Genomic DNA, 12,500 nt, shown 5'->3' with positions numbered 1-12,500 from the left:
GCACAACACTGTATTCACGCACTGTAATTCTCCAACATCTGTCATCAATCTCAGAGGAATCAATGAAAACCCTCAGAAACATCTTTATACCCTCATCACTGAAGCCACACACACAACCTCATCTCTCTTTCAGACTCAGCATTAACACACACCTGCTGCTTTTTCTGGATTAAACTGGACCACAGCCGCTTTTTTTGTGTGTGTTTGTGTGTGTGTTTGTGTGTTTGTGTGTTTGTGTGTTTGTGTGTGTGTGTGTGTGTGTGTGTGTGTGTGTGTGTGTGTGTGTGGTCTGCCTGCCAGGAGCTGCTGCATCTGATCATTATATCTGTAATTGATTCTGAGATCAGCCTGGACACTCAGTGTGAATATTAGTGTAAACTGTACCTGCGCCTGTCACGGATCACACACGTCTGAATCAGTTTATTGATCTAATCAGGAACATTAATCAGAAGCTGACGGACATCACAACGACACTTCTGCCCTTTCAGGAGATTTCTAGAGTGTGAATGAGTGTGAGGAGGAGGAGAAGAAGAAGAAGAAGAGGAGGAGGAGGAGAAGAAGAAGAAGAGGAGGAGGAGGAGAACGAGGAGGAGGAGGAGAACGAGGAGGAGGAGGAGGAGGCCGCACGACTGCTGCACTCAGATGATCTCAGTAATCATGATGAGGATGAAAGCGCTTGTCATTGGGAGACGTCGTCTACATCATGCTGCAGTTTGGGGGTTTCTGCTGTAATCCCGCTCTCTGTCCTGCAGACCCACTCTGAGATGTCTGAATAGATCTGGAATGACCCGTGTGTCAGAGCAGCTCATTCTCATCATCTCTGGCTCATTATTATTGGACTGTTTCTCACTTGAACACACACACGTCTGCTCAGAATCACAGCAGACCTTCAGCTGGTCCACATGGCCCAGTGTGTGCGTCTGTGTTTGCTGTGCTGGGCGCTCGGGCTGCTGGCAGCTCCTCTGGAGAACATGAGCTCTGCTGACAGGCGGTCCAAACACCCTGAACACCCGGAGCCCTCACAGGCTGTCCTGCAGAGGCAGAAGCGCAGCTGGGTCTGGAACCAGTTCTTCGTGCTGGAGGAACACACCGGCACAGACCCGCTGTACGTCGGCAAGGTAAGACCCCGCACCGCTGCTGTTTATCTGCTGTTCAGAGATGCTAAATCGAGAATCCGAGAGTTTCTCTCTGACTCCGCATGTGATGAAGGTGTAGAGCGTGAACATGAGACGATGACAGGACAGAAGCTGTCTAATCCTGCTGCTCTGCAGCTTCATCTCAGAATTTACTAGTTTGAGCAGAGCCGGCTTCCCCTCACACTGCCCTACATCTGCTGCAGGCTTATTAGCAGGAGACTCTGTGAAGCGCAGCTCTCTGCCTTTGACTGACTCTGGGTCAGTTTTGACTGACCGCTCTTCATGCAGAAACACCAGCGGCAGCTCAGAGAACAGCGTTCACAAGAGTCAAACACTGGAGGCAAGAAGAGGGGAAACAAACCATTTCAGCCGTCAGACATTACGTTTAAATTATGTTAAAGACATTTAATAGATGGAGGGTTTAATCCATAGTTTGGCTGTGAGACAAACTTTAAACTCACACTGAATGAGTCACAACAACTCAAAAACCAAAAGATTAATAATATAATAACAACAACAACAACAATTATAACAATAATAATAATAATAACAACAATAATATTAAAAATAATAATAATAACAACATTAACAATTCTACTACTACTACTACAACTACTACTACTACTAATAATAATACTAAACAACAACAACAACAACAACTATTATAACAAAAACAATAATAAAAATTATAATAACAATAATAATAAGAACAATATTAACAATAACAATGATAATAATAATAAAATAATAATAATAATATAATAATAATAATAGTAGTAATAATAATAATAATATAATAGTAATAATAATAATAGTAATAATAATAATAATAATAATAATAGCAGCACTGCAGTTCTCTGTTTCATTAGTTTGCTGTTTGTTCTTGTCTAAATGTAAAAGCACCTGACAGCTGTACGGTGTGTATCTGTGATGTACATCAATAAACTGAATGAGAGTGTGTGTGTGTGTGTGTGTGTGTGTGTCTGACAGCTGCACTCGGATGTGGATTCTGGCGATGGGAGTGTGCGGTACGTGCTGACGGGCGAGGGAGCTTCATCCATCTTCACTATCGATGAGGAAACGGGTGATATTCATGCCAGAAAGCGTCTGGACCGCGAGCAGCAGGGCTTCTACCGGCTGCGGGTTCGAGCGGAGCACAAACTGACCCGCGTTCCACTGGAGGACGAGAGCGAACTCATAGTGAAGGTGCAGGACATCAACGACAACCAGCCACGATTTCTGGAGGAGGCGTACAGCGCAGCGGTGCAGGAGAACTCTCCACCTGGTAGCGCGCACGCACGCACGCACGCACGCACGCACGCACGCACGCACGCACGCACGCACGCACACACACACTACGACCAGTGTAGTTGATCAGTTCTCCTATAGCGCATGTGTTTGGACTGTGGCCGAAACCGGAGCACCCGGAGGAAACCCACGCCAACACAGGGAGAAGATGCAAACTCCACACAGAAACACCAACTGACCCAGCCGAGACTCAAACCAGAGACCTTCTTGCTGTGAGGCCACAGGGCCTTTCTAAAAATGTGCACAAATTTGTGTAATTGGGTTGTAATTATCAGCAAACACCTGACTGGACATCACCTGGAGTCTGATCACAGGTGTGTGTGCGTGTGCGTGTGCGTGTGTGTGTGTGTGTGTGTGTGTGCAGGCACTCTGGTGGTTCAGGTTTCAGCAACAGATGCAGATGATCCCACTTACGGCAACAGCGCCAGAATAGTCTACAGCATCACACACGGACAGCCGTACTTCTCAGTGGAGGCCAGGACAGGTAACCTGACTTCCCTGATCATTTATTTCAGAATCGTACCTGCGGCGTCGACTAATGTTGGCATTAAAATGATTTTTAAGTTAAATGTTCATTAGTTAGAGGAGAGGGCCTGTCCTGCCAGAGTTACTCTGGATCCCTGTCCTGCCCGGAGCTGTTAAGGATCCCCGTCCTGACCGCCAGACTCAAGGGTCTCGTCCTGCCTGCTGCAGCTGATCCTACAGCAGTTCTGGTGGAGCGCTTGCAGAATCACGAGCATTACTGTGGGGAAATATCAGCCTGTTATTAGACTATGCAGGACTGACATCATTTTCAAATGACGTTACGAGAACGTTTTTACCTGTTGACGTTGTCATTGCACATGGAGGCTGAATGATGTCTTTGTTTCCTCCAGGCATCATACGGACAGCTTTACCCAACATGGACCGAGAGCTGCGGGACCAGTATGTGCTGGTCATTCAGGCCAGGGATATGGAGGGTCAGATGGGCGGCCTGTCCGGATCCACCTCAGTGACGGTCACACTCACAGACGTCAATGATAATCCTCCACGCTTCGCTCACAGTAAGACAACAGAACGTCTGTCGTCAGATTCTTTCCATCCTCTTCTTTGAGCGTGTTAAAGCACATGTATGCCATGTTTCAGGTCAGATTGAACTCGCTGTTCTGTATTTTGTATTGCGTTTAGCTTCTTATTCTACACTTGTTGTTATTTTATGCCGTTTTCCTTTTCTCTCCCCTTCAGTCATTGTTTGTGTTGTATTGTTGTTCACGGATGTAATGTTAGTTTGTGTTTGTTTATTTTCTGGGTTCTGATCCATTCTAAGAGCCTCTTGGGTGTTAACGCTAATAAATGAAGTAAACGAACCTGCATGTTCGGTCTCCTGTAGAGCGGTACGAGTTCTCGGTGCTGGAGTCAGCATCTGTGCTGTTAGCGGTGGCCAGACTGAAGGCTGCAGATGCTGACATCGGCTCCAATGCAGAGCTGGACTACAGTATAGTGGATGGAGACGCAGCCGGAGCTTTCAGCATCAGCACTGATGAGGAGACACGAGAGGCAGTCATTATCCTCCAGCAGGTCAGACCACAGTGGCCAGCAGGAGAAATGATTCATTAGACTGATCAGAGATGCCCGTATCCGCATATCAGAGAAGCAATAGCTGAGGTTTAGACTGGTGTTAGGAGAAATCTCTACTTTCCCAAACCCTAACAATCCCTAGCACATCAATAGTTAACCCTAACCCACCCTCTCCCTCTCCGTCTCTCTCTCCAGCCTTTGGACTATGAAACTAAAAGCACTTTTTCTCTGAAGATTGAAGCCACGAATCGAAACATTGACCCTCAGTTTGCGACCTTTGACCCCTTCAGTGATACGGCGACTGTGGAGATTATTGTAGAAGATGTAAATGAGCCGCCGGTGTTCTCCACACCCGTCAGTCACTTTCAGGTTTCGGAGGCGGTGAAGGTTGGCACTGTCATCGGTACGGTGTCAGCCCACGACCCAGACTCCTCCAGCTCTGCTATTAGGTAAACACTTTATTTATCTTCAGGTACACGATCAGACTGCTTCTGATTCATATTGCAGCTATATTACAGTCCTCCTATGTGATAAGCATTAGAACACTGACTATTACACTGATTATCTTATATATATAGAACTGAGTTATATATATATGTAAATGAGTAAAGAGTGAAGCTGATGTTGTGATGTGTCCAGATACTCTATAGACCGTAACACAGATCTGGAGCGCTTCTTCCATGTGGACGTGGTGTCTGGAGCTGTCAGCACAGCCAAACCGCTGGACAGAGAAGCAGAACCACAGCACAACATCACCATAATCAGCTGGGAGAACTGTGAGAACCACGCATTCAGCACTTTTCCAGATACCTTCTTCACCACTTGTATTCCTATAGTTCTGTCTGAAACTGGGCTAAACATATATTAGTTTCATATTTAAAGGCAGCAGTTCACCCAGAAACGAAAATGATCAAAAGAGTCAAAAATAGGTCGAGCCAAAGAAGAGCCACTTATAAAGAAATGGAGTAATCCAGAGGAGTGGTCATAAAGGCATGGATTACAGTCTCAAATGTTGAGAGAAACGAGTTTACTGTGCTAAAGCACTAGTAAAGTTGCACTAATATCCCCAAAAACCATAACGTCTGTCTCTTTCCATTGATGCTTACATTTTTTGAGACATCCAGGCCTTAATGTCACCGACAGACTCGTTCTTTTCCTCTGGGAGATCGATGTGAGTATCATCCGCATATAAATGGAAAGACATGCCATATTTCCTAATTATTAAAAGGGAGTAAATAAAGAGAAAAAAGCAGAGGTCCTAAAACAGAGCCCTGTGGGACCCCATAACCGAGGGGCAGGGGAGGACACACATTTGCCAATGTTGACACCAAACGTCCGACCTACCATGTGGGACCTGAACCACTCAAGCACTGCCTCTTTACAGTGTGTTTGTGACCTGTATCTCAGGGATGGAGCTTGAGGTTTACTTGTGAAAGATGATGCCGTAATAGCCAAGCTTCATGTCTTGTTAGCTGTTTTTCTTAATGGTCACTCTTGTGTTTGTCAGTGGATCCGTCTCAGGTTAGCCGGGGATTGGCTGTGATCTCCGTGTTGGACATTAATGATAACGCTCCAGAGTTTGCCATGCAGTACGAGACGCTCTTATGTGAGAATGCTGCATCTGCACAGGTACATGCTCTCATCAGCATGCTCTCATCAGCTGAACCACCATGCTCTCATCAGCCTGTAGTGTTCTCCACTTCAGTGTGACTCCATGGGTTCATAAATCTGATTTCTATTAATAATTGTTGTGTGGTTTTGTTGTCCGCACATTCAACAATGTAAAGTATTTAACAAGAATATTTCATGCACTCAAATCAGGGATGTGTTATTTTAGCGTTCCTTTATTTTTTGAGCAGTGCATATAATATATACATCTCTCCCTTAAAAACAGCACAATGTACTTGTCATTTAAGCTTTGCATGATTTTATCAACTAATTTATTAATTAATAGTAAATAATAAATCTCTTACTCTGTGTTTGAATGATGTCCCGAAATCTGAAAAGTACTGAAAGCAGACGGTTATATAAAGCAACACGGGTCATATTATACACACCTGTAACCCAAATAGACCAACACTTGCAGATAAAGTTCATTATTTAGCTGAGAGTAAGTGAATAAGATCGTCAGAGCACTGTGGATCTGTTTTTCAGATCAGAACTCAGAGCTGTTTCCACAAGTCAATGTAACACACACAGGCCTGTGTGAAAATCAGATGAGTCCTGTAGGCTAAACCCACAGAGTATTTGTGTTGAGTATACACATCTTAAATCACTATATACATCTACCAAAGCGTTATGCTCAATAACACACGTTCAGTCTGTTGATGGAAAAGTGACCCTCATATGAGAGACTCGTGTAGTTCTGCAGTCACTGAATCACTACATCAAGAGACAATCTGATTACCAACACCCTAACATAGAAATGACATGATGCATCCCATCATCTGTGAATTTAAAGTATGAACTCAGTTTCATCGCTCTCTGAAATAAACACGAGTCCTTTACCTCTTCTGCAGGTTATTCAGACCATCAGTGCTGTGGATATTGATGATCCTCCTGGCAGCCATTGCTTCCGTTTCTCTCTCGACTTCTCTGCTGGCAATAATAGCAACTTCACCCTGCGAGATAATAACAGTACGCTCTGAGAACTACTGCCTCTGTTTCAGTGACGCAGCGCTGAAGACTCTCTGTTTCACTGATGTTGTCCTTCTCTCTGCCCTCTGCCAGATAACACCGCTTCACTGTTGACCCGGCGCTCTGGTTTCCGGCGGGTGGATCAGCCGCTGTACCTGCTGCCGGTGCTGATGGTGGACAGTGGTCATCCGGCACTGAGCAGCACACACACTCTGCCTGTGCACGTGTGTGAGTGTGATGAGGATGGGTTTGCTCAGGTGTGTGGAGCTGCGCTGTCCTCCACCTACACACCGCTCCATCTACACCTCTGCTACACCTTCATCCTGACCTGCAGCCTCACACTGCTGGGTAAGACTAAGAAACACACACGAGCAGAAACACACACCTGAGCAGAGACACACACCTGAGCAGAAACACACACCTGAGCAGAAACACCTGAGCAGAAACACACACACACACCTGAGCAGAAACACCTGAGCAGAAACACACACCTGAGCAGAAACACACACCTGAGCAGAAACACACCTGAGCAGAAAAACACACCTGAGCAGAAACACACACGAGCAGAAAAACACACCTGAGCAGAAACACACACGAGCAGAAACACACACGAGCAGAAACACACACGAGCAGAAACACACACGAGCAGAAACACACACGAGCAGAAACACACACGAGCAGAAACACAAACCTGAGCAGAAACACAAACCTGAGCAGAAACACACCTGTGTGTGTGTGTGTGTGTTGCAGCAGTGATGCTGTGGAGGCTGGTGAGCAGAAGGAAAGCTCCTCATCTGGAGGCTGAGCGCAGCGTCAGGGAGAACACAGTCCAGTATGATGATGAGGGTGGGGGTGAACAGGACACAGAAGCGTTTGATATGGCGGCTCTGCAGAATCTCACGGTCAAACAGAGCTCAGAGCTTCAGGAGGAAACAGCGCCGGTGTGTCCCGCTTCAGCCCTCACGACCCTTCCGGACTCAGTCTTCCAGCAGTGTTTGCGCAGCCGGCTGGCGGTGGTGGACTCGGACTCCTCTGCGCCGCCGTGGGACTCTCTGCAGTCGTATGTGTTTGAGGGCTGCGGGTCGCTGGCGGAGTCTCTGAGCTCGCTGGACTCGACCCGCTCAGACTCACAGCAGAGTTCAGGAGATCTGCAGCGCTTCAGCACACTGGCAGAGCTGTACAGAGACCCGGAGCACAGCGGCGGATCCTCAGAGCTGTAAACACTCGACAGCACAGCGGAGCGTCTCTGTGTGATTTCTTGATGCATTCAACCAGTGCGGCAAACTTAGTCTGAAGTGTTGGAGTAAGAGAACTGAGGAAAATTAAAAATAATTATGAACAAAAGGAAAGGTCCATCTGGACAGTGTGTAGAGGAGTTTATCGTGTGCAGTGAGCCTCTATTCAGTGTCAGGAGCACATGCTCAGTGTGGTGTTCTGTGGGTCGTGCTATTATCTTATATGATGCAGAAATGCACCCGTGTGTATGATTCATATTCATGGAGAAATTAATTAACATGTTGATTTTCAGTAGGAGTGTGTGCATTTACAGATATTAAAGATGTCATGAAGTTACCCTGTAACCTATAGTGAAGTTAAAGTCTAAGTGTAATTATAAGAGGACTGAACACAGTAAATGAAGAGCCGACACAGAATCACTGTACAACTGTAAAACTGATGTCCGTCTAACTCGACAGGTTTTCCTGTTCTGTAAACAATAAAGAGTAAACCTGACTCCATATTCAACATCCACAACTCATTAATCAATGCAAATGAGTCTTGGGTCATGCACTGACACTCATTCATTTAACTTTGGTTTAGTCACGAATTCATCAGGAGTCACCACAGCAGAATGAACCACCAAGTAGTGTTTTGTAGCGCCACACACACGCACACACGCGCACACACACACACACACACACACACACACACACACACACACACACACACACATACAAACAACAAATTAGGTCTAAATACATTTATAATTTGAGGAAGATGAGGGATGGAGAGGTTGATTCTGTGCATCGCTGCAACTGAGAAACTCTCAACATCTTCAGTGGAAATCTCAGCCAGAGAATCCTATTTGCAGAATAACAACAGTTAATTGTACTGAAATTCCCATGTCTGTACATGCTCACAACATCTACAACACCAGAAACTTTGTTCCTTAATTGCTGGTTGTGCTTCAAGGTTTCAGATCTTTGGGGAGATTCAATTTTCTGAATGATCGATCGCCAAAAGAGACGAGTTAATAATGCGGAGACCAGCGGAGCCGAGGGACAGAGAGAGAGACGACAGGGGACTCTGCAGATGAACAAACACTGACACGCCAGTCAACCTGTGTGTGTGTGTGTGTGTGTGTGTGTGTGTGTGTGTGTGTATAATCAGTATTGAGACACATGAAGTAACAATTTGCACTCACTTTTATTAGGGTAGATTCTATCACAGATATTTGGGTAAATAGTATTTAAATTGAACAGGTATAACATAAAATAAGTTAGGAAAGATCTAATAATTTAATCTCTTTCGGATGAGACGTTAAACCGAGGTCGTGACTCTCTGTGGTCGTTAAAAATCCCAGGATGTCCTTCGAAAAGAGTAGGGGTTTAACCCCGGCATCCTGGCCAAATCTGCCCACTGGCCTCTGTCCATCATGGCCTCCTAACCATCTCCATATTCCATTTGGCTTCATCACTGTCTCCTCTCCACCAATCAGCTGGTGTGTGGTGTGCGGTCTGGCGCAAAATGGCTGCCGTCGCGTCATCCAGGTGGATGCTGCACACTGGTGGTGGATGACGAGATCCCCCCATTGTGTGTAAAGCGCTTTGAGTGCCCAGAAAAGCGCTATATAAATGTAAGGAATTATCATTATTATTATTATAATTCTCATTAGTAATTACTTACAAAATTGAGTGACATTTATTCTGCTTTTAGCAGGAAGCAGTTCTTCTACTGCATTAATATTAATAAAAAAAACATTTTGTTCACTCATCTGCTGGATCCTCCTCAACTGTGAGACTGTGAAGCGCCGACACCTCATGACTTCATCTGTGTGGACTTCAGGTCGGTCCTGTTGAAAATAAAACAGCATTTTTAATGGTACTTCAAGCAGATCAGCGTAATGCTTGAGCTGTTTTTAACTGAATTGAGCGTTTGCTTTTGTTCACATGTAAACCTTCATCAGCACATATAAGTTTCATTCTCGTCTCGTGTTTTAAACTAAAAAAGGTTTCTTTGAGCCAGTGTGTTTGAGCTTCTCTTTGTTCATCTGAGAATAGAAATCTACATGAAATGTGACGATGTCGTCATCTCCTCTCTTTAGTAGGCTTGGCTTAGATCACTTGATTCGTGTGCATTACTGTACATGTTGTGAAGCATCAGCAGGTTTGCATGAACAGATTTTCAGTGGACGGATGGAGAGATCTTACAATAAAACAAATACACCACTCAAACACCACTGACTCTTTAGCCAATATAAGGCATTGTGTTTGTTGCTTGGCTTCACCATGGTGATCAATAAGGGAAATGAAACAGTGTGTAAATGTGAAATCAATGTTCACACAGAACTGATCAACACACCCGACAGTCCCGCAGCTCTTCTTGATCTTTTCCAAAGTAGATGTGCAAAGACGTGACAATCCAGAGACTCTGTGAGCTGTGCGCTGGAACTGAAGACAAATACAAGCAAATGAATAAACTTCATTATTCTGTGAATAATTACAATAATTAAAACAGGTTATAAATAGATCCCTTCTAACAAAAAAGCTCAGCAGATCAATGCACTAAATACATGAAGACAATTAAGAGTTACCATCAGACCGAGTGCTGTCCCTCTGTTAAATGTATTCTTTGTAATGGGAAGTTGATTACTGTTAACCGCTTCCCTCAGACGGTTCAATTCACTGAACCATTTCAATGGACTTCCTGCACTCATTAGGCATATTCCAGCTTCACTTGTTATTAAATAAACTGGTTTAGCCCTAATCATGTCCTCAGTTCATCTGCACTGAAGAAAATGATGTCTGCAGAACTGTTGATGTGTTGAATTTAAAAAAACAAATAGAATTTAATAAAGTTCAACATAATTCGTTTGTTTAAATTTAGCCAATAAATAGTTTACAGCCACTTAATGCAAACAAATGTAGTAAATCAAAGGAATCGTCTCTGAATAACTTTTTCCAGTGTGTGTTGCAGTCAAGGATCGCCGTCTATCAGCTTCAGACGCATCTGACAGAGACTCAGTTCAGAGCTGATGATCAGAGAACTGTTGCAGCCGGTTTATGATTTTGAGAATGGTGTCAGCTCTGCATTGGCATCTGCTTCAGATCATGTCAGACCCGTAATAAACACAAGCAACTTTAATAACCTGTGGTGACTTGCTCACTAAAATGATTCAAATGAACAACAATCGTGTGCTGCAGATTCACTCATTTCAACCATGAACAAAAAATATCTGAAGCTAACAACAACATATTTTAATAATCATAGACAGAGATGCTTACCGGAACTTACTCTCAATTGCAGGTGAAGGTTTTATCTGGCGTTCCTGACAGCCGTATGTTAGCAGCCTATAGAGTCAACAAGCGAGACAGGGAAGCACATCAATGACTAATATATTTCAACAAAACAAGCTCACATTTGTGTCATGATTATATCGTAAAATATCCACACAAGCTTACCCTTAACTCCACAAACAGCGATGCCGCCTCCTCGCTGCCGCCATGACACAGGAAATGATGAGTTCCACACTTACCGCCTGGATGTTGAAGCATGCGCACCTCCCAGAGCTAATACTTGTGGGTAAGTTTTACTCTCTTCTAAATGTTTCTGTTCTTATGAAGACAGATGAGGTAGATAGAGTGCACCCATTATTATGCATTTAAGTCTTATAATTATAATTCAAATCTGCTTTTAATGGGTAGCGTTTAACATCCCCGGAGTCATTTCTAATTTAGTTTAGTGTTCTGTTTTGATTTCATTCCAACATACCCTAACCCTGACAAGAGCAGCGTTTGTTTGATTATCCTGAATGTGTGTTACTTTAGAAATCAACAACAACTACATTCCATATTGAACATCAAATAATGAAGGAATATAAACCACAAGATTGACAAAACGAAGACAGAAATATGTGTACAACAAAGCTGCACGCACACACGTACGCACGCATGTGTTTATTTCTGACCAGCAGAGGCTGACTGTGGTCATATGCACTGAGCGCGCACACACACACACACACACACACACACACACACACACACACACACACACACACACAAACACACGCACAAACACACGCACACGCACACACACACACGCACGCACACACGCACGCACACACGCACACTGTCAGCATTACCAGAGAGAGCATCAGAGCAGATCTGTCAGGTGTTCTGTGTGTCATGTACATGTTTATGAAAATAAATAAATTATTGAAGTAAACACAGCAGCTCAGCCACGACTAATGATGACAAACCCTGAACAAACTCTGAATTACACACACCAGCACTCAACCTTCACACACACACACACACACACACACACACACGAGGTTCCATTTGTGCCGAAATTGCCATGCCTGCTTTCTGCTTTGTACATCCCATTTGTCTTCGTCTACTGTCATTGCACGCATGTATAGGGAAATCAGCATTGTTGACGTACATGTTGTCTGTTGATGTCGTCTTAATCTGACATCCTGTCCGTTTTTCTGTTTTGTACTGTCAAATTCTATTGGCTATTCTGTCATCTGATCTGTTGTTCTTAATGTTTTCTAGTTATCTTCCCTGGTGAAAAAAAAGTATACTAAATTGTATTGCATATATATTTTTTATTCCAATAGTACATTGAAAGTATACTAACTAA

The 12,500-nt window shown here is 44.1% G+C and overlaps 1 protein-coding gene and 1 long non-coding RNA gene across 6 annotated transcripts; one reads left to right on the top strand and one right to left on the bottom strand.

Annotated features, from left to right (window-relative positions):
• The first annotated feature begins 520 nt into the window (after nucleotides 1–520).
• Nucleotides 521–8,381, top strand: LOC100329245 (cadherin-7-like). 5 transcript variants are annotated; one of them, XM_073941326.1, is made up of 11 exons: nucleotides 521–1,118; nucleotides 2,127–2,421; nucleotides 2,809–2,928; nucleotides 3,320–3,487; nucleotides 3,814–4,001; nucleotides 4,197–4,450; nucleotides 4,641–4,777; nucleotides 5,509–5,630; nucleotides 6,521–6,638; nucleotides 6,732–6,986; nucleotides 7,392–8,381. In XM_073941326.1, exons 1-11 carry the CDS (start codon nucleotides 903–905, stop codon nucleotides 7,856–7,858), a joined length of 2,340 nt encoding a protein of 779 aa, XP_073797427.1. In that variant the 5' UTR covers nucleotides 521–902; the 3' UTR covers nucleotides 7,859–8,381. The 5 variants fall into 5 exon arrangements, 4 of the variants coding, with proteins under 4 accessions (XP_073797427.1, XP_073797426.1, XP_073797429.1 ...); XM_073941325.1 differs by having other exon boundaries at nucleotides 7,389–8,381; XR_012399631.1 differs by lacking the exon at nucleotides 5,509–5,630 and having other exon boundaries at nucleotides 7,389–8,381.
• Nucleotides 8,382–9,044: 663 nt separating this feature from the next.
• On the bottom strand, nucleotides 9,045–12,480 carry LOC141380796 (uncharacterized). The gene is made up of 3 exons (XR_012399633.1): nucleotides 11,141–12,480; nucleotides 10,218–10,306; nucleotides 9,045–9,708 (listed from the first exon to the last, which is right to left on the bottom strand). It is a non-coding gene; the product is annotated as an uncharacterized lncRNA (long non-coding RNA).
• Nucleotides 12,481–12,500: the final 20 nt, after the last annotated feature.

Source organism: Danio rerio, chromosome 24 (assembly GCF_049306965.1).
Source record: "Danio rerio strain Tuebingen ecotype United States chromosome 24, GRCz12tu, whole genome shotgun sequence".
NCBI lineage: Eukaryota > Metazoa > Chordata > Actinopteri > Cypriniformes > Danionidae > Danio > Danio rerio.
The sequence above is the reverse complement of the archived record's forward strand: the minus strand, read 5'-3'. Positions and strand labels throughout refer to the sequence as shown.